Source organism: Oncorhynchus keta, chromosome 35, assembly GCF_023373465.1.
Source record: "Oncorhynchus keta strain PuntledgeMale-10-30-2019 chromosome 35, Oket_V2, whole genome shotgun sequence".
Classification (NCBI taxonomy): Eukaryota; Metazoa; Chordata; class Actinopteri; order Salmoniformes; family Salmonidae; genus Oncorhynchus; species Oncorhynchus keta.
The window spans coordinates 189,480-212,145 of NC_068455.1; the positions used below are offsets into that span (position 1 = coordinate 189,480).

The 22,666-nt window shown below is 47.3% G+C and overlaps 1 protein-coding gene across 1 annotated transcript in view; it reads right to left on the reverse strand.

The window, feature by feature from the left end:
- LOC118368015 (histone-lysine N-methyltransferase NSD2-like) overlaps positions 1–22,666 on the reverse strand; it is a 79,641-nt gene that overhangs the window by 53,012 nt on the left and 3,963 nt on the right. Inside the window, exons 2-6 of the mRNA XM_052495871.1 lie at positions 21,594–22,257; positions 21,114–21,348; positions 20,852–21,021; positions 15,460–15,840; positions 15,156–15,303 (exon numbers count right to left, since the gene is read on the reverse strand). Coding sequence (XP_052351831.1) covers positions 15,156–15,303; positions 15,460–15,840; positions 20,852–21,021; positions 21,114–21,348; positions 21,594–22,238 — 1,579 coding nt within the window. The 5' untranslated portion in view covers positions 22,239–22,257. The remainder of the gene's footprint in view (positions 1–15,155; positions 15,304–15,459; positions 15,841–20,851; positions 21,022–21,113; positions 21,349–21,593; positions 22,258–22,666) is intronic.

Sequence of the window (22,666 nt, forward strand, 5' to 3'; positions counted from 1 at the left end):
ATAAACTTTTCATAAACCCTTAAAACATTGAAAAGAACTTCAAAAACAACTATATTCTGTTGCGTGGGTTGTATTAGCAACAACAATGATTACACACACACATATAATAATATCACAATGAGTTCTGGTTCCTCCAGAAATGTCCCATACCTCGGGCCTAAAGAGTCCAGCCCGGTAAAGGAGTTCAGTGAACTCAAGTGACTTTTGTCACGCGATGTTTGTCCGTTCATTCAGTGTAGCGTAAACCCAGTACTAAACATACAATCAATATAACAATTACTTTACCACAGAACTTTAAAGCGGATCAACTCTTAATTAAGTCCTCAACTACAACTAACTACATAAATCACAGTATACATCACATCCAAACAAATGAAATACCGTATACAAAAGGTGGTAGTCAGTCGGTCAGTCAGACAATCCAATCCGCCAATAGATCTCCAGCGGAGAAAGGCCACGAAGAACGGAGAGGTGTAGTCCAGGGACGCGATGAGTGGATCCGATCCTGGGTAAACTCTCTTGGGCTACAAAACACACGTTTAACGGCAACAAAACAAACGGAATAGAGAAGCTTCGGAACTGGGAGGGTTGAACACATCCTCATGCACGTCTCCATCACAACCCCCTTTCGTGCAGCTGATACTGGCTATTTAATTGGGAATTAAAGGGAAAGCGCCTATTGGAAGGAGCTGCACTGAGACGGTTCAGAAAATTCAGGGCCGTCACACACCCCCTCCCCTGGAAAAAGCCGACCATTGCCCTGGAAGGCACATCTTGGTCGGGAAACCGAGAAAGGTCTCCTCATCACTTTCCTCTACAAAAATATTCATTACTTTTTGGAGCTCACGCTCCTCCTCAGCTGAGGAGTCACAGGCCTTAAGGTGCGAGACTTCTGGGTCTGGGAATCCGAGAAAAGTATCCTCACTATCCTCTTCAAAGATATCCAGGACCTTGCGGCGCTCAATCGCCTCCAATTCCTCAGCCGAGGGGTAACAGGCCTTAAGGCGTGAGACATGGACGATGCGCATATCTTCACCTGTGTCCTCTTTCACCACTCGGTAGTTCAAAGGGCCCATCTGCTCCACAATCCTATATGGTCCTTGCCATTTAGGAGCGAGCTTGGCCGAGAAGAATTGTTCAGCTTTCGAGTAAGGATGAGAGCGAAGCCACACCCGATCACGAAGCTGGAACTGCATGTCTCGTCTGTTCTTATCATAATTTCTCTTCTGCTTGAGTCGAGCCTGGATCATGTTCTTTGAGACAAGAGCTCTCAAGTCATGGAGATGGCCTACCTGGTCATAGCAAGCAGCGTCTGGAGTAAGCTGCTGGGGCTGTAGCACCATATCCAGGGTCCTCGGAGAGGACGACTTAGGTTCAGCTCTGCAGGTGTGACTCCAGTGGACTCTTGCACAGCAGAATTCAGGGCAAATCGAAACTCGTGAAGGTGCTTGTCCCAGTGTTTGTGCTGGGTCCCTACATAGGAAGCAATCATTGTCTTCAAGGTTGATTTACTCTCTCAGTGAGATTGGTCTGTGGGTGATAGGCCGTGGTCAACTTCTGCCTCAGGTTCCATCTTTGGCAGGTCTCCTCAAAGAGATCAGAGACAAATTGGGAACCTCGATCAGACAGGATGTAATCAGGCACTCCCCAGCGAGTCAGGATCTCTTTCGTAAGGATGTTAGAGACGGTCCTTGCTGTGGCCTGACGCAGGGAAAAGAGTTCCACCCACTTTGAATAGTAATCAACAAAAACAAGTATGTACACATTCTGATTGGAGCTTCTAGAAATGGACCCATCAAATCCACTCCTAACATTTCCCAAGGTCGGGTAACCGTTTGCTGCAACTTGCCAGCAGGCTTTCTACCTTCTGGTTTGTACATTTGACAAACCTGACAATTTTGGATGTGTGACTTCACATCCATGCTCAGATGTGGCCAGTAGAGTAACGCTTGCAACCGCTTGTAGGTTTTGAACCTGCCCAAATGACCAGCTAATGGGTCTTCATGGAAATGTTGAAGCAGTTGTAGGCGTAGAGTGTCCGGTATGTACATTTGGTAGAGTGTTCTGTGAGGTAGTTGTACGACTCGGTAGACTTTATCTTCAATGATGGTCAGCTTTGTGGTAGGATTGACCATCTTTTCTCCATCTTCCAGGATAGTCTGGTACAAAGCCTGTACTTCTGGATCATCCTGTTGAGCTTTCCATATTGCCTCATCAGAGATGGGAAAGTCTGTTTTGGGCGAGTCTCGACTGCTTGACAGGACAGTAGCACATGTAAGATCAGGGCCACCGTTATCACAAGTAGGAGCTCTGGACAAGGCATCTGGAACAGTGTTGTATTTTCCTTTCCTGTATTCCACTGCAAATGTGAACTCTTGCAACCGTAGAGCCCATCTTATGAGTCTGGTGCTTGGTTTGTTGGTCTTGAACACCCACACAAGGGAGGAATGGTCAGTGACCACAGTGAAGTGTCTTCCTCCAAGTAGTACCTCCACTTTTCCAAAGCCCAGACCACTGCAAGGCACTCTTGCTCTGTTGTGGAGTAGTTCCGTTCTGCTCCATTCAATGTCCGACTGGCTAACGCTAGCACTTCTTCAGTGCCAAGTCCAGTCTGTTGGACTAGGACAGCACCAAGTCCAACATCACTTGCATCAGTGTAAACAACAAAAGGGCAATCAAAGTTGGGATGACCTAAAATGGGAGGTGTGACGAGATGTCGTTTCAGGGTTTCAAAGGAAGTCTGGCACTCTGCCGTCCATTGGAATTTCGCTCCTTTTCGCTTCATCGCGTTGAGGGGTTCTGCCACCTGGGAGAAGTTAGACACAAACCGATGGTACCATCCAGCCATACCAAGGAACCGTTGAAGGGCTTTGAGTGTGGTTGGCACAGGAAGTCTTGTACAGCCTTTGTCTTTTCAGGATCCACATGAATGCCGTCGAAAGACACAATATGGCCAAGGAACTTCAGGGAGGTTTGGCAGAAGTTGCTCTTCTTCATATTTAAGGTCAGACCAGCTTCTCTTAGCTTGTCCAACACTGCTTGAAGATCTTGAAAGTGTCTTTCTCTGTTCTGAGAGTAGATAATTATATCGTCCAGGTAGACGAAACAGATCTTCCCTTTGAGCTCACCTAACGCAATCTCCATGAGTCTTTGGAAAGTGGCAGGGGCATTCTTTAATCCAAAGGGCATCACCTTAAAGGAAAACAAGCCCTCGGCACAGACAAACGCAGTCTTGTCCTTGCTTTCCTGGTCCATCTCAACCTGCCAATAACCACTATTGAGATCAAGGGTAGTGAACACAACAGCGCCAGACAATGACTCCAGGATCTCATGGATGGTGGGAAGAGGATAGGCATCAGTCTGGGAAACATTGTTGGTCTTCCTATAGTCCACACAAAATCTAAGACCACCAGTCTTTTTTGGGATGAGGACAACAGGAGCAGCCCAGGGAGAGGAGGAACGTTCTATTATATCTTGGGTTAACATATCATTTATGAGTCCCTTTTGGATGATTAGCTTCGCTGGGGACAAACGATATGGCTTTTGCTTGATCGGCATTTCCTGTGTAAGGAATATTTTGTGCTTCAGGAGCCCGGTGCGTCCTAGCTTTGAAGTACATACATCAGCATTATTCTGCAGCTGCTCCAACAGCCTTAACTCCTCTGGCTGTTCCAGCTGAGCTCTTCTCACAGCCTGTAAAAGGAGATCATCAGAAGGATTATCAAGGGTTAGTGGTACCGGAGCAATGGCAGAGAAGACTGCCACATTTGAACCCCAATCATGTAACTTTTTAGCTTCCGATTGGTGCGGTATTAACTGAAAGGAAGGGGATGTCGATGGGGGGGCGTAGGCAGTGACTCTTGGGGTTTCAGCTCTGGTTAAAGCACCCAGAGAAGGATGGTCATTGCTGCGAAGAGAGTTAGGTGTGTTGGCCTGTTGTGATTTGTGGTTTCTGGAAGGGTTTACTTGATACGGTCTTGGACATGTAGCTGAAGAATGTCCCTTTTGGCTACATCTCCAACAAAACATGAGAGGGGTCTTGGCTGGAGACTCTGGCTGTTGTTGATGGTCTGTCTTGGGTAACTGTTTGGGTGTCTGTTTCTTTCTCTGGTCATATTGCTGTTGGCATTCTCTGTCCTTCTCAAACTGCTGTCCCAAGCGAACCAGTCCATCGACAGTGGTGACTCGTTCTCGGAGTTGACTGGCTAGTAGTGGGTTGATGTTCTTCAAGATCAATTTAATGACCTCTTCCTCCTCAATGCCAGGTTTCCACCTTCTGCACAGGGAGTGGTAACCGTATGCAAAGTCACGGATACTCTCTTTCTCTCCTTGTACTCGATTTCTGACTCTGTCTGCCAATTCATCTGTGTAGTCCTCAGATAGAAATGCAGAGGAAAACTTGGCCTCAAAGTCAGCCCAGGAGGTAGTGGTGAGACGTGCCACATCCCACCAGTCTCGAGCTGTCCCATGCAACACATTCCTCAATGTGGCAAGGAGTTCTTCGTCAGCCAGGGGATTGAGGGCAAGAAAGTCACGACATCTTTCTAGATACATTAGCGGATCAGGACTGTCATCTTTTTTCCCAAAGGTGGGAAATTGCAATTTAATGGGCATCGCCCCCACATGACGTCTACTCAAATCACCATGAACAAACGAGCTAGGAGGGATTGAGGAAGTAGAGGGGAGGGCGTTATCGGACAATGAAAATGAACACCAGGATGCATGGTGGATTGCATCCTGCAAGGGGTGGCTGCAGCATGGCCTGGTCTTGGCTGTTCAGAGGTGCCAGCTTGGCCCTCAGTGGTCTGAACTGAAGTGGACACCAGGGAAACTCTGTGTAAGGAGTTGTGCCTAATGGAGGCCATGTCCACAGACACGTCATCCAACATTTTAACACAATTAGAGAGTTCTGTCTGCAAGTGGTCTACAGTGTTAACCATGGGAAAAAAACAGAATTAACGTCCTTGAGGACCTCAGTGTGGTGATGTTGCAGGCGCCATTGGAGAGTGGCAGTGAGTTGGTTTCGTTTGGTAGTCAAACTGCCTGTCCATGGCACCAGTCATTTCCCGTCTTCCACTCTCACTGAGCTCTGTCAGCGTGTGGGTTAGAGTGCTCAGTGAGTTTCTGAATTCCATGGCACTCTGTTGTTGCTCTTCCCTCAGACATTTGAATTTATGGTGGATAAGAGTTTGGAGATGTTGTTGAGTCCGACGAATATCAAGGATGTCACCTTGAAGTTGTAAGACTACAACCTCTGGAGATAAACCAGACAATGGAGGAAGGTTGGGTGTCAGAGGGAGGACTAGCTCAGTACATCCACACAGATCCATGTCAATAAGTGAGTAACTGGTTAGACCTCCTGTGGCCTGTGGCTCAGGCCGAGCATTCAGATTCCCAGGGCTCTGGCCCAAATCAACTCCATTATCTCCATTCACATTATGATTTGTATTGTCAGCTTGATGGTCAGAATGGCCCTGTGTATTCCCATTGACAGGTATGACATGGATGAGCACATTATCTTGGGGTGAATCCATTGTTTTAATTCCACACAAAATATTTGCTTTGGTTAGTTCTCAATGTTGAGTTGTCCCATCTGGGGTGCCATTTTTTATGTAACGGTTTTGACTTGAGGTTATTATTTATAGGGGTGCCAGGTAGGTTGTGCCTACCAGAGAAAACATTGGTTTCTCCTTTTAGTTTGGGTGGGAATGAGTCCCATCTGGTCCGTCAAGTCTACACCAATACAAAGGACATATGTAAAAGTCAGGATGGACATAAACTTTTCATAAACCCTTAAAACATTGAAAAGAACTTCAAAAACAACTATATTCTGTTGCGTGGGTTGTATTAGCAACAACAATGATTACACACACACATATAATAATATCACAATGAGTTCTGGTTCCTCCAGAAATGTCCTGTACCTCGGGCCTAAAAAGAGTCCAGCCCGGTAAAGGAGTTCAGTGAACTCAAGTGACTTTTGTCACGCGATGTTTGTCCGTTCATTCAGTGTAGCGTAAACCCAGTACTAAACATACAATCAATATAACAATTACTTTACCACAGAACTTTAAAGCGGATCAACTCTTAATTAAGTCCTCAACTACAACTAACTACATAAATCACAGTATACATCACATCCAAACAAATGAAATACCGTATACAAAAAGGTGGTAGTCAGTCGGTCAGTCAGACAATCCAATCCGCCAATAGATCTCCAGCGGAGAAAGGCCACGAAGAACGGAGAGGTGTAGTCCAGGGACGCGATGAGTGGATCCGATCCTGGGTAAACTCTCTTAGGCTACAAAACACACGTTTAACGGCAACAAAACAAACGGAATAGAGAAGCTTCGAACTGAGGGTTGAACACATCCTCATGCACGTCTCCATCACAACCCCACTTTCGTGCAGCTGATACTGGCTATTTAATTGGGAATTAAAGGGAAAGCGCCCTATTGGAAGGAGCTGCACTGAGACGGTTCAGAAAAATTCAGGGCCGTCACAACATGCCCCGAATACATCAGTAGTAGACCTTACCGTGACATGCTTTTACTGACGAGCCGTGACATGCTTACTGACGAGCCCTTTTTCAACAAAGCAGAGTTGAAAAGTAAGAAAATTAGCTAAATAAAAAAAGGAAATAGTAACAATAAAATAGCAATAATGAGACTATATAGAAGGAGTACCGGTACAGAGTCAATAGTCAGGGTTACCAGGTAGCTGAGGTAAAAAAAAACTCAGCTAAAAAAGAAACGTCCCTTTTTCAGGACCCTGTCTTTCAAAGATAATTTGTAAAAATCCAAATAAAACTTCACAGATCTTCATTGTAAAAGGTTTAAACACTTTCGCATGCTTGTTCAATGAACCATAAACAATTAATTAACATGCACATGTGGAACGATCGTTAAGACACTAACAGTGTACAGACGGTAGGCAATTAAAGTCAGTTATGAAAACTTAGGACACTAAAGAGGCCTTTCTACTAACTCTGAAAAACACCAAAAGAAAGGTGCCCAGGGTCCCTGCTCATCTGCGTGGCATGCTGCAAGGAGGCATGAGGACTGCAGATGTGACCTGGGCAATAAATTGCAATGTCCGTACTGTGAGACGCCTAAGACAGAGCTATAGGGAGACAGGATGGAAAGCTGATCGTCGTAGCAGTGGCAGACCACGTATAACAAGACCTACCCAGGATCGGTACATCCCATCTGCGGGACAGGAACAGGATGGCAACAACAACTGCCTGAGTTACACCAGGAACACACAACCCTTCCATCAGTGCTCAGACTCTCAGCCTATTGCAGACAGAGGTCCTCACCAGACATCACCGGCAACAACGTCGCCTATGGGCACAAACCCACCGTCGCTGGACCAGACAGGACTGGCAAAAAGTGCTCTTCACTGACGAGTTGTGGTTTTGTCTCACCAGGGGTGATGGTCGGATTCGTGTTTATCGTCGAAGGAATGAGTGTTACACCGAGGCCTGTACTCTGGAGCGGGATCGATTTGGAGGTGGAGGGTCCATCATGGTCTGGGGAGCTGTGTCACAGCATCATCGGACTGAGCTTGTTGTCATTGCAGGCAATCTCATCGCTATGCATTACAGGGAAGACATCCTCCTCCCTCATGTGGTATCCTTCCTGCAGGATCATCCTGACATGACCCTCCAGCATGACAATGCCACCAGCCATACTGCTCGTTCTGTGGGTGATTTCCTGCAAGACAGTAATATCAGCGTCCTGTCATGGCCAGCGAAGAACCCAGATCTCAATCCCATTGAGCACGTCTGGGACCTGTTTGATCAGAGGGTGAGGGCTAGGGCCATTCCCCTCAGAAATGTCCAGGAACCTTGGTGGAAGAGTGGGGTAACATCTCACAGCAAGAACTTGCAGATCTGGTGCAGTCCGTGAGGTGGAGATGCTCTGCAGTACTGACTGTTACTTTGATTTTGACCCCCCTTTGTTCAGGGACACATTATCCCATTTCTGTTAGTCACATTTCTGTGGAACTTGTTCAGTTTATGTCCCAGTTAAGTTTGTTGAAAATAAACACAGTTGACAGTGAGAGGACGTTTCTTTTTTTCTGAGTTTATGTACATGTAGGTAGGGGTAAAAGTGACCAGGCAATCAGGATAGATAATATAACAAGTCACAGCAGCGTATGTCAAGAGCGGCATGTGCGGACCGGGATAGGGCGTGTGCGGACCGGGATAGGGCGTGTGCGGACCGGGATAGGGCGTGTGCGGACCGGGATAGGGCGTGTGCGGGACCGGGATAGGGCGTGTGCGGACCGGGATAGGGCGTGTGCGGACCGGGATAGGGCGTGTGCGGACCGGGATAGGGCGTGTGCGGACCGGGATAGGGCGTGTGCGGGACCGGGATAGGGCCTCAGCGGCGTGTGCGGACCAGGATAGGGCCTCAGCGGCGTGTGCGGACCAGGATAGGGCCTCAGCGGCGTGTGCGGACCAGGATAGGGCCTCAGCGGCGTGTGCGGACCAGGATAGGGCCTCAGCGGCGTGTGCGGACCAGGATAGGGCCTCAGCGGCGTGTGCGGACCCTCAGCGGCGTGTGCGGACCAGGATAGGGCCTCAGCGGCGTGTGCGGACCAGGATAGGGCCTCAGCGGGTGTGCGGACCAGGATAGGGCCTCAGCGGCGTGTGCGGACCAGGATAGGGCCTCAGCGGCGTGTGCGGAGGATAGGGCCTCAGCGGGCGTGTGCGGACCAGGATAGGGCCTCAGCGGCGTGTGCGGACCAGGATAGGGCCTCAGCGGCGTGTGCGGACCAGGATAGGGCCTCAGCGGCGTGTGCGGACCAGGATAGGGCCTCAGCGGCGTGTGCGGACCAGGATAGGGCCTCAGCGGCGTGTGCGGACCAGGATAGGGCCTCAGCGGCGTGTGCGGACCAGGATAGGGCCTCAGCGGCGTGTGCGGACCAGGATAGGGCCTCAGCGCGTGTGCGGACCAGGATAGGCCTCAGCGGCGTGTGCGGACCAGGATAGGGCCTCAGCGGCGTGTGCGGACCAGGATAGGGCCTCAGCGGCGTGTGCGGACCAGGATAGGGCCTCAGCGTGTGCGGACCAGGATAGGGCCTCAGCGGCGTGTGCGGACCAGGATAGGGCCTCAGCGGCGTGTGCGGACCAGGATAGGGCCTCAGCGGCGTGTGCGGACCAGGATAGGGCCTCAGCGGCGTGTGCGGACCAGGATAGGGCCTCAGCGGCGTGTGCGGACCAGGATAGGGCCTCAGCGGCGTGTGCGGACCAGGATAGGGCCTCAGCGGCGTGTGCGGACCAGGATAGGGCCTCAGCGTGTGCGGACCAGGATAGGGCCTCAGCGGCGTGTGCGGACCAGGATAGGGCCTCAGCGGCGTGTGCGGACCAGGATAGGGCCTCAGCGGCGTGTGCGGACCAGGATAGGGCCTCAGCGGCGTGTGCGGACCAGGATAGGGCCTCAGCGGCGTGTGCGGACCAGGATAGGGCCTCAGCGGCGTGTGCGGACCAGGATAGGGCCTCAGCGGCGTGTGCGGACCAGGATAGGGCCTCAGCGGCGTGTGCGGACCAGGATAGGGCCTCAGCGGCGTGTGCGGACCAGGATAGGGCCTCAGCGGCGTGTGCGGACCAGGATAGGGCCTCAGCGGCGTGTGCGGACCAGGATAGGGCCTCAGCGGCGTGTGCTTAACAAGCAGCATAAAAGTTGAATGGACTTACTCGGTGTGCAATAATAGTGTTTAACATGATTTTTTTTAAATGACTACCTCATCTCTGTACCCCACACATACAGTTAATTGTAAGGTTGCTCAGTCGAGCTACACATTTTAAGCACAGACTCAACCACAAAGACCAGGGTAATTATCCAAAGGTTCGCAAAGAAGGGCACCTAAGCGGACATTGAATATCCCTTTGAGACTGGAAAAGTTAATTTCACTTTGGATGGTGTATCAACAAACCCAGTCAATACAAAGATACAGGCGTCCTTCCTAACTCCGTTGCCGGAGAGAAAGGAAAAGGATGAGGGATTTCAGAGTTACAGTTGAATGGATGTGATGGGGAGAAAACTGAGGATGGATCAACAACATTGAAGTTACGCTACAATACTAACAAGCCAATGGGGTCTGACAATCTGGATGGAAAAATCATGAGGATAATAATGGACGATATTGCCACATTTTCAATTTAAGACTACTGGAAAGTATCACCTCAACTTGTTAAGCCCTCAGGCTTGGAGGGAAGAAAAAGTCCAGGTCATCTATAAGTCTTTGCATCACCACTCTGGACGGTTCTGACTTAGAATATGTGGACAAATACCTAGGCGCCTGGTTAGACTGTAAACTCTCCTTCCAGACTCACATTAAGCATCTCCAATCCAAAATTAAATCTAGAATCGGCTTCCTATTTCGCAACAAAGCATCCTTCACTCATGCTGCCAAACATACCCTCGTAAAACTGACTATCCTGTCGATCCTCGACTTCGTCATTTACAAAATAGTCTCCAACATTCTACTCAGCCAATTGGATGCAGTCTATCACAGTGCCATCAGTTGTCACCAAAGTCCCATACACTACCCACCACTGCGACCTGTATGCTCTCGTCGGCTGGCCTTCACTACATATTCGTCGCCAGACCCACTGGCTCCAAGTCATCTATAAGTCTTTGCTAGATAAAGCTCCGCCTTATCTCAGCTCACCATAACACCCACCCGTAGCACGCGCTCCAGCAGGTATATTTCTCTGGTCATCCCCAAAGCCGGCAGGGTAGCCTAGTGGTTAGAGCGTTGGACTGGTAACCGGAAGGTTGCGAGTTCAAACCCCTGAGCTGACTAGGTACAAATCTGTCGTTCTGCCCCCGAACAGGCAGTTAACCCACTGTTCCTAGGCCGTCATTGAAAATAAGAATGTGTTCTTAACTGACTTGCCTGGTTAAATAAAGGTAAAATAAATAAAAAGCCAACACCCACTTTGGCCGCCTTTCCTTCCATTTCTCTGCTGCCAATGACTGATACGAATTTCAAAAATCACTGAAGATGGAGACTTTTATCTCCAACCCTAACCCTTATATCTCCCTCACTAACTTCAATCATCAGACGTCAGAGCAGCTTGCCGATGGCTGCAGCTGTACACAGCCATCTGTAAATAGCCCATCCAACCAACTACCAACCTCATCCCTATATTTGTGTTTGATTTTTTTCTGCTCTTTTGCCCACCAGTATTTATTCTTGCACATCCTCATCTGCTCATCTATTCACTTCCAGTGTTCATTTCTGAATTGTAATTACTTCATCACTATGGCCTATTTATTGCCTTACCTCCTTACTCCATTTGCACACACTGTGTACAGATTTTCTATTGTGCTATTGAATGTACGTTTGTTTATTCCATGTGTAACTCTGTTGTATCTGTCGAACTGCTTTGCTTTATCTTGGCCAGGTCGCAGTTGTAAATTAGAACTTGTTCTCAACTGGCCTACCTGGTTAAATTAAATAAATAAAAATTCCGCTACCTAAGAATAGTAAAGCCCCCTTTACTGGCTCAAATAGCCAACCAATCAGCCTGTTATCAACCCTTAGTAAACTTCTGGGGAAAAAATGGTGTTTGACCACATACAATGCTATTTTACAGTAAACAAATTGACAACAAAATGTCAGCACCCTAACCCTAACCCTAAACCTAACCCTTAACCCTAACCTAACCTAACCCTAACCTAACCCTAACCTAACCCCTAACCCTAACCCTAACCCTATCCCTACATTCAACAAGCACAGCACTTACACAAATGACTGATGATTTCCACATCTAAAAGCATTGTATTTGGGACAAATCATTCACTAAACCCTAAACCTCAACTACATCTGGTAATGAATGTTGAAATTTAACAAGTTGAGGTAAATTAACTTCTCGAAGTAACCCTGGAATTTAAACGGTCATTGTCAAAACATATTGATACAACCGTAGCTAAGATGGGGAGAAGTCTGTCCATAATAAAGTGATGCTCTGCCTTCTTAACAGCACTATCAACAAGGCAGGTCCTACAGGCCCTAGTTTCTACCTTTTTAACAGCACTATCAACAAGGCAGGTCCTACAGGCCCTAGTTTCTACCTTTTTAACAGCACTATCAACAAGGCAGGTCCTAACAGTTTCTACCTTTTAACAGCACTATCAACAAGGCAGGTCCTACAGGCCCTAGTTTCTACCTTTTAACAGCACTATCAACAAGGCAGGTCCTACAGGCCCTAGTTTCTACCTTCTTAACAGCACTATCAACAAGGCAGGTCCTACAGGCCCTAGTTTCTACCTTCTTAACAGCACTATCAACAAGGCAGGTCCTACAGGCCCTAGTTTCTACCTTTTAACAGCACTATCAACAAGGCAGGTCCTACAGGCCCTAGTTTCTACCTTTTTAACAGCACTATCAACAAGGCAGGTCCTACAGGCCCCAGTTTCTACCTTTTAACAACACTATCAACAAGGCAGGTCCTACAGGCCCTCTACCTTCTTAACAACACTACAAGGCAGGTCCTACAGGCCCTAGTTTCTACCTTCTTAACAACACTATCAACAAGGCAGGTCCTACAGGCCCCTACCTTCTTAACAACACTATCAACAAGGCAGGTCCTACAGGCCCCAGTTTCTACCTTCTTAACAGCACTATCAACAAGGCAGGTCCTACAGGCCCCAGTTTCTACCTTTTTAACAGCACTATCAACAAGGCAGGTCCTACAGGCCCCAGTTTCTACCTTTTTAACAGCACTATCAACAAGGCAGGTCCTACAGGCCCCAGTTTCTACCTTCTTAACAGCATTAAACAAGGCAGGTCCTACAGGCCCTAGTTTCTACCTTCTTAACAGCACTATCAACAAGGCAGGTCCTACAGGCCCTAGTTTCTACCTTCTTAACAACACTATCAACAAGGCAGGTCCTACAGGCCCTGGTTTTGTCGCACCTTGACTACTGTTCAGTCGTGTGGTCAGGTGCCACAAAGATGGTCTTAGGAAAATTGCAGTTGGCTCAGAAGAGGGCAGCACAGCTGGCCTTTAAAAGTATACAGGGAGCTAGCATTAATGATGTGAATGTCAATCTCGCATGGCTCAAAGTGGAAGAGATATTGACATCATCACTACTTGTTTTTGTAAGAAGTGTTGACAAGCTGAATGTACCGATATGTCTGTTTAAATTACTAGCACACAGCTTGGACACCCATACATACCCCACAAGACATGCCACCAGAGTAGAGGTCGACTGATTAATCAGCATGGCCGATTAATTAGGGTAGATTTAAAGTTTTCATAACAATCGGTAATCTGCTTTTCTGGACGCCGATTACATTGCAATCCATGAGGAGACAGCGTGGCAGGCTGACCACCTGTTACGTGAGTGCAGCATCAAACAGACCTTGTGGCTGCAAGAAGCCAAGGTAAGTTGCGAGCTAGCATTAAACTTATCTTATAAAAAAAACATCAACCTTCACATATTCACGAGTTAACCTAGTAATTTCATCAACCATGTGTAGTTAACTAGCTTGTTCTGTTAGTTAACCTAACTAGCCTGTAGTCCTATAATAACGACAACCTAAAACTTCTTACCTGGGAATATTGAAGACTCATGTTAAAAGGAACCACCAGCTTTCATATGTTCTCATGTTCTGAACAAGGAACTTAAACGTTAGCTTTCTAACATGGCACATATTGCACTTTTACTTTCTCCAACACTTTGTTTTTTCATTATTTAAACCAAATTGAACACGTTTCATTTTTTATTTGAGATTAAATTGATTTTATGTATTATATTAAGTTAAAATAAGTGTTCATTGTTCACTCAGTATTGTTGTAATTGTCATGTAATACATACACACAGTTGAAATCGGAAGTTTACATACACCTTAGCCAAATACATTTAAACTCAGTTTTTCACAATTCCTGACATTTAATCTTGGTAAATATTCCCTGTTTTAGGTCAGTTAGGATCACCACTTTATTTCAAGAATGTGAAATGTCAGAATAATAGTTGAGAGAATGATTTATTTCAGCTTTCATTTCTTTCATCACATTCCCAGTGGGTCAAGAGGTTTACATAAACTCAATTAGTGTTTGGTAGCATTAAAATAGTTTAACTTGGGTTAAACATTTCGGGTAGCATTCCACAAGCTTTCCACAATAAGTTGGGTGAATTGTGGCCCATTCCTCCTGACAGAGCTGGTGTAACTGAGTCAGGTTTGTAGGCCTCCTTGCTCGCAAACTCTTTCAGTTCTGCCCACACATTTTCTATAATATTGAGATCAGGGCTTTGTGATGACAACAAAGTCAAGGTATTAGAGTGGCCCTTAAGCCATTTTGCCACAACTTTGGAAGTATGCTTGGGGCCATTGTCCATTTGGAAGACCCATTTGCCAAAACATGTTAAATCTCATAGCTCCTGGGAGAGGCAAAGGCAACAGTCTGGTTTCAGTCACTGATAAGGTAGGACAGCTGTGGATTAGGGAGGAGTGACGAATTCGTCCCGAGGTCAGGTGAGATGAAGTTTGAAGGAACAGTCCTATGACACACACATATACTTCCACGCCCAAAGGTTCTAGCAGGAGGCGGGGCCATGACTACACCAGTGAGAGGAACCAATTAAGTTCCTGCCTAGCAGAGATGTATTGCCTGTCTTGATGTGCAGGGAGTTGACTCCTCCTAGTATGAGGGTATAAAGATATGTGCATGTGTAAACATGTCTTTGTCTTTAAAGCTGTTTGATCCAGTGGGTGACAACTTGGTTTGAGCTTTTCCTAGTCATCCGTTTGAGTTTTTACTCTGTTTGTTGAGAACCCAACAAGAGGTCCTATGGAAATAATGGACCGTGTTGATGTCAACAACAGACCACCTTCCTTTAGCTGTTCTTTAATCAAATACATTTTTATATAAACTGCACATTTCAGACATGGAATGCAACACAATGTGCTTCACAGGAAAAAATAAAATCTGAAATATTTATTACACACCAAACAGATGTAAACAAAAGAATGACAAAACCTGAACGACAAAAAATAGGAAGTGTTTTAGTATTGGAACCTTCTTAGCTAGAGGAAGAAAACACATTTGCTGACAACTAGTTTCAATAAGCTAAATAATACCTATAAACTGACCACAGAGAAACAGAGGACATGTTGATATGACCCTGACTTACCTATCGCTGTGGGTGCAGGTGACGGGGTCTCTGGAATGTCTGTAGTCACAATAACCACTTTGGATCTCTTCCTCTCAGTTCTCAGTGTGGACCTCTTCTGGCTCTGAGCTTCAAGTAGTTCAGTCTCTGAGGTGGTGGAGAGGCCATCCTACAAACACGTTACTTCAAAACTTAGGACAACAAAGATCAGCAGAAACACCAGAAAACACCATTTTATACCTGTCAATACATTGGTCTGTAAATAACATACTACATAGACCATAAACATTGAGGTAAGAAGCAGTATATGCTAGTTATTCCAGACCTGAAACGGCATCTGTGTTGGTCCTTTAGGGGAGACCACCATGTTAGCTTTCTTTTTCTGTGTAAAAGTAGTCTGCTTCCGTTTCCCATCTGTTTTTCTGGGGCCTCCTCTCTTCTTCCCCAGGGAAGTGCTGCTGTCTGCCTGGGGGCTGGCAGGGCTGGGGGGCAGGGGGCTCCGACTGGATGGTACAGGATATTGGCCAGGCTCAGCAGGGTAAAGCTTAGCCAGCACGTGGGGGTTGAGGTGTGGTCCGCCACTATCGTGGGTAAAGGTGTACTTGACCAGGCGTTCCTCCAGGGCCAGGCTGGCAGCCTCCTTGGCCTGAGTGATGCCCACCACCCACTGGGCATGGAGCTTACGAGGAACGGACGGAGTGGTACTCTGGGGATAGAGGACAGTAGAGCTGAGATTGACAGTAGAGCTCTGAATTACTAGTGGAAGATAGTTCATGTTAGGGCTGGACAAAATATCTAAATCATTTGAATTAATGTTTTAGCGCAATGTTCCAAACACCTGTATCATAAGAATGAAGTGTTCTACTTCGTTATCAAGCAAATGTATTACCATCAGAAAGAATTGACCCTTGACTTTTTCCACATCTAGTTACAGCCTTATACTAACACGGATTAAATACATGTTTTCCAGCAGAAATCAATACCACAAAATGACAACGCAAAAACAGGTTTTTAGAAATGTTAGCGAATGTATTAAAAATAAAACAGAAATACCTTATTTACATAAGTATTCCCTTTGCTATGCGACTCAATATTGAGCTCAGGTGCTTCCTGTTTCCATTGGTCATCCTTGAGATGCTTCTATGACTTGATTGGAGTCCACCTGTGGTAAATTCAATGGATGGGACATTTAGAAAGCCACACACCTGTCTATATAAAGGTCCCACAGTTGACAGTGCATGTCAGAGCAAAATACAAGCCATGAGGTCGATGGAATTGTCCATAAGTCCGGGCTCTGGGTTAGGGGCTGGGCCACCACCCAAGAACATTCAGAGACTTGTCCCAAAGCCAAGCCTGCATTGTCTTGGATGTGTGTGTAGGGTTGTTGTCCTGTTGGAAGGTGAACCTGCGCCCCGGTCTGATAACCTGCTCAGGACTTCATAAAAGGATCTCTCTGTAATTCACTCTGTTCATCTTTCCCTCGATCCTGACTAGTCTCCTAGTCCCTGCCGCTGAAAAACATCCCCACAGCATGATGCTGCCTGCACCATGCTTTGCCGTAAGGATGGAGCCAGGTTTCCTTCAGATGTGACGCTTGGCATTCAGGCCAAATAATTAAATCTTAGTTTCATCAAACTAGAGAATCTGGTTTCTCATGGTCTGAGTCCTTTAGGTGCCTTTTGGCAAACTCCAAGCAGGCTGTCATGTGCCTTTTACTGAGAAGAGACTTCTGTCTGGCCACGAACATAATTATGAATGATCGAGGGCTGCAGAGATGGTTGTCCTTTTGAATGTTCTTCCATCTCCACAGAGGAACTCTAGATCTCTGTCAGAGAGACCATCGGGTTGTTGGTCACCTCCCTGACCAAGGCCCTTCTCCCCCGATTATTCAGTTTGGCCGGGCGGCCAGCTCCAGGAAGTCTTGGTGGTTCCAAACTTCTTCACTGTGTTTAACCCTTTTTCTCCCCAATTCCGTGGTATCCAATTGTTAGTTCCAGTCTTGTCTTCCAGTCTTGTCTCGTCGCTCCAATTCCCATACGGACGACTAGAGAGCGAGAAGTTTGAGAGCCGTGCGTCCCCCGAAACACAACCCAACCAAGCCGCACTGCTTCTTGACACAATGCCCACTTGACCCCGAAGCCAGCCGCACCAATGTGTGGGAGGGAACACCGTACACCTGGCGACCGTGTCAGCGTGCATTGCACCCGGCCCACCACAGGAGTCGCTAGCGTGCGATGGAACAAGAACATCCCTGCCGGCCAAACCCTCCCCTAACGACGACATTGGGCCAATTGTGCGCCGCACCATGAGTCTCCCGGTTGAGGCCAGCTGCGACTGAGCCTGGACCACTCGGGAGGCCTTCATGGCTTGGTTTTTGCTCGGACATGCACTGTCAACTGTGGAACATTATATAGACAGGTGTGTGCCTTCCCAAATCATGTCCAATCAATTGAATTTACCACAGGTGGACTCCAAACAAGTTGTAGAAACATCTCAAGGATGACCAATGGAATCAGGATGCACCGGAGCTCAATTTCGAGTCTCATAGCAAAGGGTCTGAATACTTACGCAGATAAGGGTAAAAAAAAATATATATATATATATATTTGAATTAGGAAAACTTTGCACTCAAGCGTGGAGGGAAGCCAAAGTCAGTCCGCTACCCATGCGTGGTAAAGCAGCCTTTACTGGTTCTAACAGCAGACCAATCAGCTTGCTGTCAACTCTTAGCTAACAGTTGGGAAAGAAATAGTGTTTTATCAAATATAATGCTATTTCTCTGTAAACAAATTAACAACAGACGTTCAGCATGCTTCTAGAGAAGGGCACTCAACATGTACTGCACTTACACAAATGACTGATTGGTTGAAAGAAATTGCTAATAAGAAGATTGTGGGAGCTGTACTGTTAGATTTAATTGCAGCCTTTGATATTATTGACCATAACCTGTTGTTGAAAAAGTGTATGTGTTATGGCTTTTCAACCTCTGCCATATCGTGAATTCAGAGCTATCTAATAGAAAGAGGGTTTTCTTTGGAAGCTTCTCTAATGTCAAACATGTAATGTGTGGTGTACCGCAGGGCAGCTCTCTAGGCCCTCTTTTCTATTTTTACCAATGACCTGCCACTGTCATTAAACAAAGCATGTGTACATGTATGCTGATGATTCAACCATATACGTATCAGCAACAACAGCTAATGATGAAACCCTTAACAGAGTTGCAGTCTGTTTTGGAATGGGTGGCCAGTAATAAACTGGTCCTGAACATCTAAAACTAACAGCAATATATTTGGTAGAAATCGTTCCCTAAGTTCTAGACCACAGCTGAATCTGGTCATGAATTCTGTGGCTGTTGAACAAGTTGAGGAGACTAAATTACTCAGTGTTGCCTTAGATAGTAAACTGTCATGGTCAAAACATATAGATTCAATGGTTGTAAATATGGGAAGTGGTCTGGCCGTAATAAAGAGATGCTCTGCTTTTTTTGACACCACACTCCAAAGTCCTGCAGTCTCTAGTTTTATCTAATCTTGATTATTGTCTAGGCGTGTGGTCCAGTTCTGAAGGAAAGACCTGCAGCTGGCCCAGAACAGCTGGCCCAGAACAGAGCGGCACGTCTTGCTCTTCATTGTAATCAGAGGGATGATATTAATACTATGCATGTCAGTCTGTCTTGGCTAAGAGTTGAGAGACTGACCACATCACTTCATGTTTTTAGAAGAAACATTATGTTGGAAATAACAAATTGTTTGCATAGTCAACTTACACAAAGCACTGACCCCACCAGACATGCCACCATGGGCCTTTTCAGTCCCGGGTCCAGAACAAATTCAAAGAAACGTACAGTACTATACAGAGCCATGAGTGCATGGAACTCCCATCTTGCAGGTGAACAGCAAACCTGGTTCAAAAGACAAACACCTCAAGGCACAACGCCTCTCCCCCATGTGACCTACTTGTGTGTGTATGAACTGACATGTATGTGGAACTGATAGACGCACACTACATGGTCCTGTTTTTAAATGGAAATGGTCAAGTCTTTTGTCTGTAATGTATTTTTCGTTATGTGTCAGACCCAAGTGAGTCTAGCTGTCCACATTGGTGTGGACTAATGGAGACCCCAGTGAGACTAGCTGTCCCCATTGGTGTTGACTAATGGAGACCCAAGTGAGACTAGCTGTCCCCATTGGTGTTGACTAATGGAGACCCCAGTGAGACTAGCTGTCCCCATTGGTGTTGACTAATGGAGACCCCAGTGAGACTAGCTGTCCCCATTGGTGTTGACTAATGGAGACCCCAATGAGACTAGCTGTCCCCATTGGTGTTGACTAATGGAGACCCCAGTGAGACTAGCTGTCCCCATTGGTGTGGACTAATGGAGACCCCAGTGAGACTAGCTGTCCCCATTGGTGTTGACTAATGGAGACCCCAGTGAGACTAGCTGTCCCCATTGGTGTTGACTAATGGAGACCCCAGTGAGACTAGCTGTCCCCATTGGTGTTGACTAATGGAGACCCCAGTGAGACTAGCTGTCCCCATTGGTGTTGACTAATGGAGACCTCCAGACTAGCTGTCCCCATTGGTGTTGACTAATGGAGACCCCAGTGAGACTAGCTGTCCCCATTGGTGTTGAGACTAATGGACTAGCTGTCCCCACCCCCGTGAGACTAGCTGTCCCCATTGGTGTTGACTAATGGAGACCCCAATGAGACTCTGTCCCCATTGGTGTTGACTAATGGACTAATGGAGACCCCAGAGACTAGCTGTCCCCATTGGTGTGACTAGCCCCCAATGAGACTAGGCTGTCCCCATTGGTGTTGACTAATGGAGACCCCAGTGTTGACTAATGTGAGACTGCTGTCCCCATTGGTGTTGACTAATGGAGACCCCAGTGAGCTGTCCCCATTGGTGTTGACTAATGGAGACCCCAGTGAGACTAGCTGTCCCCATTGGTGTGGACTAATGGAGACCCCAGTGAGACTAGCTGTCCCCATTGGTGTTGACTAATGGAGACCCCAGTGAGACTAGCTGTCCCCATTGGTGTTGACTAATGGAGACCCCAGTGAGACTAGCTGTCCCCATTGGTGTTGACTAATGGAGACCCAGTGAGACCTGTCCCCATTGGTGTTGACTAGTGAGACTAGCTGTCCCCATTGGTGTTGACTAATGGAGACCCCAGTGAGACTAGCTGTCCCCATTGGTGTTGACTAATGGAGACCCCAGTGAGACTAGCTGTCCCCATTGGTGTTGACTAATGGAGACCCCAGTGAGACTGAGCTGCTGTCCCCATTGGTGTTGACTAATGGAGACCCATGAGACTAGCTGTCCCCATTGTGTGGACTAATGGAGACTAGCTGCCCCCATTGGTGTTGACTAATGGAGACCCCAGTGAGACTGGCTGTCCCCATTGGTGTGGACTAATGGAGACCCCCAATGAGACAGGCTGTCCACATTGGTGTGGACTAATGGAGACCCCTAATGAGACTAGCTGTCCCCATTGGTGTGGACTAATGGAGACCCCTAATGAGACTAGCTGTCCCCATTGGTGTGGACTAATGGAGACCCCAGTGAGTCTAGCTGTCCCCATTGGTGTTGACTAATGGAGACCCCCAATGAGTCTAGCTGTCCCCATTGGTGTTGACTAATGGAGACCCCCAATGAGACAGGCTGTCCCCATTGGTGTTGACTAATGGAGATCCAAATAAATCACATCTGACCTTCCTGTGGACAACCCGGGAGGCAGGTTGTTTGTCACCATGGCAGAGCTCAACATATTGCTCCTCCCCCCTGAATGACACCATGTTCTTCTCAAAGATGTAGCCTCTCTCCAGGGTGTCTCCAAAATACTGGACGTGGTACATGACTCCAGCTGTCCGGCTGTTAATGGCTGAGGAAATAAAAGGAGCAAAACCATATCAGAACCTGGAAGATCAGTGTGTCTGTAGTACAACACTGCATTGTGTTTGAGGTGTGTAGTACCTTTGTGTTTGAGGTGTGTGTTGAGTTCTGGATCAGTGGACACCATGCAGGGCCACCAGGGATAACCTGGCACCTTGGTCCACACCACATCACCCACGGAGAACACTGCATGGACAGGGATAGATTGCTCCTCCAGGCTCTCCTCCTCCTCCAGGCTCTCTTCCTCCTCCTCCAGGCTCTCTTCCTCCTCCTCCAGGCTCTCTTCCTCCTCCACCAGAGTACTGGCCTGCTGGATCTGAGAGAAACCACAACACACGGTCAGAACCAAAACAACGCTGGAAATCAGGAGGACTCTCAGAAACAAGGACTCACAAGGAGTGTAAGATGAAGTTGATCTACTGTTCATCTTGATAGAGCAACAAGAAGACTTTCTAAAATCCAAAGTGTTTGTTAAGGCAGATAAAGATACAGTTCATGTTCTCTTTTATGGTCTACTACAGAATAACATTGTATTGAACTAGAGAAGTGGAGCTCCCCCACCTGTTGTGGGGCAGCAGTGCCCTCCTCTGGCTGACTGGCAGCAGACACCTCCACAGGAACAGGGTTAGAGGCTGAGCTGTGTTTGAGTTTAATGGGTCTTCTCTTTCTCCTCCCCTCCTTGCTGGCAAGAGCCACGAGGCCCTCAGTATCCGCAGGCAGGTTGGGCCCCTCTCCACAGCACGGCTCGAAGTGTGGCGGTTTCCCCTTGGACACCATCTTGGTGATCTTCAGTTTAATCTCGGGGGAGGTGGCCTTCCTCTGGGGGCTGGGGTGGGAGGGGGGGGCCTCAGCACCCTTCAGGGTGGGGGGCTCAGGGTGGCACAGCTTGGGCAGCTTGTCCTGGTCGCCGTTCAGCATGAGGGACGTCAGGTCCTTCAGCCTCTCATGCCTGTGGTTGTTATGGTTATGACCATGGGCAGCCATATTGTTTAGAACACTGTCCTGGAGTGTCACGGCCAACTGGGCAGCCGCCTTGTCCATCAGCAGGGCCGGGTCCGCCCCCAGATCACCCCCACCCCGACCCATCCTCCCCCCCAGGGGTTCAGACAGCTGATTCATGCTGACTGGGTTGAGGGCCTCTGGCACCGAGGGCAAAGACCGCCCCTTACTGGTACTGTCCATCCCAGACCGTCCCTTACTGTCCATTCCATCCAACCTCACTCAGCTACAGCACAGAGGGGGAAGGAGAGAAATAATGAATTACTCCTTATGGTCCAAAGCACAAGGACCTTAAATAAAAACTTCCACTTTAAAAGTCAGTTTCGATCTGTCTAATTATTAAATTAAACTTAATGTTGTCGTTCTATTAACTAGACTATCAAAATAATATTTACATCTACTCTGCGAAATGGAAACACACAAGTGTGTGCCTGAATTTATACCAATGGTTCCAACCGGTGTGCTGCTTGAGGAACTCTCAGGTGTGCTGCAAAACTTTTCCTAATCTTGACTAATGTTTTTGAACCCTCACTTATAAACATGTAAAGTTGACTTGGGAGCACTAGAGTTGGTTAGATAACACATTCAATGGTTACACATGGTTCCATCTGTATCGTTGGTTCCAGTCCAGTGTA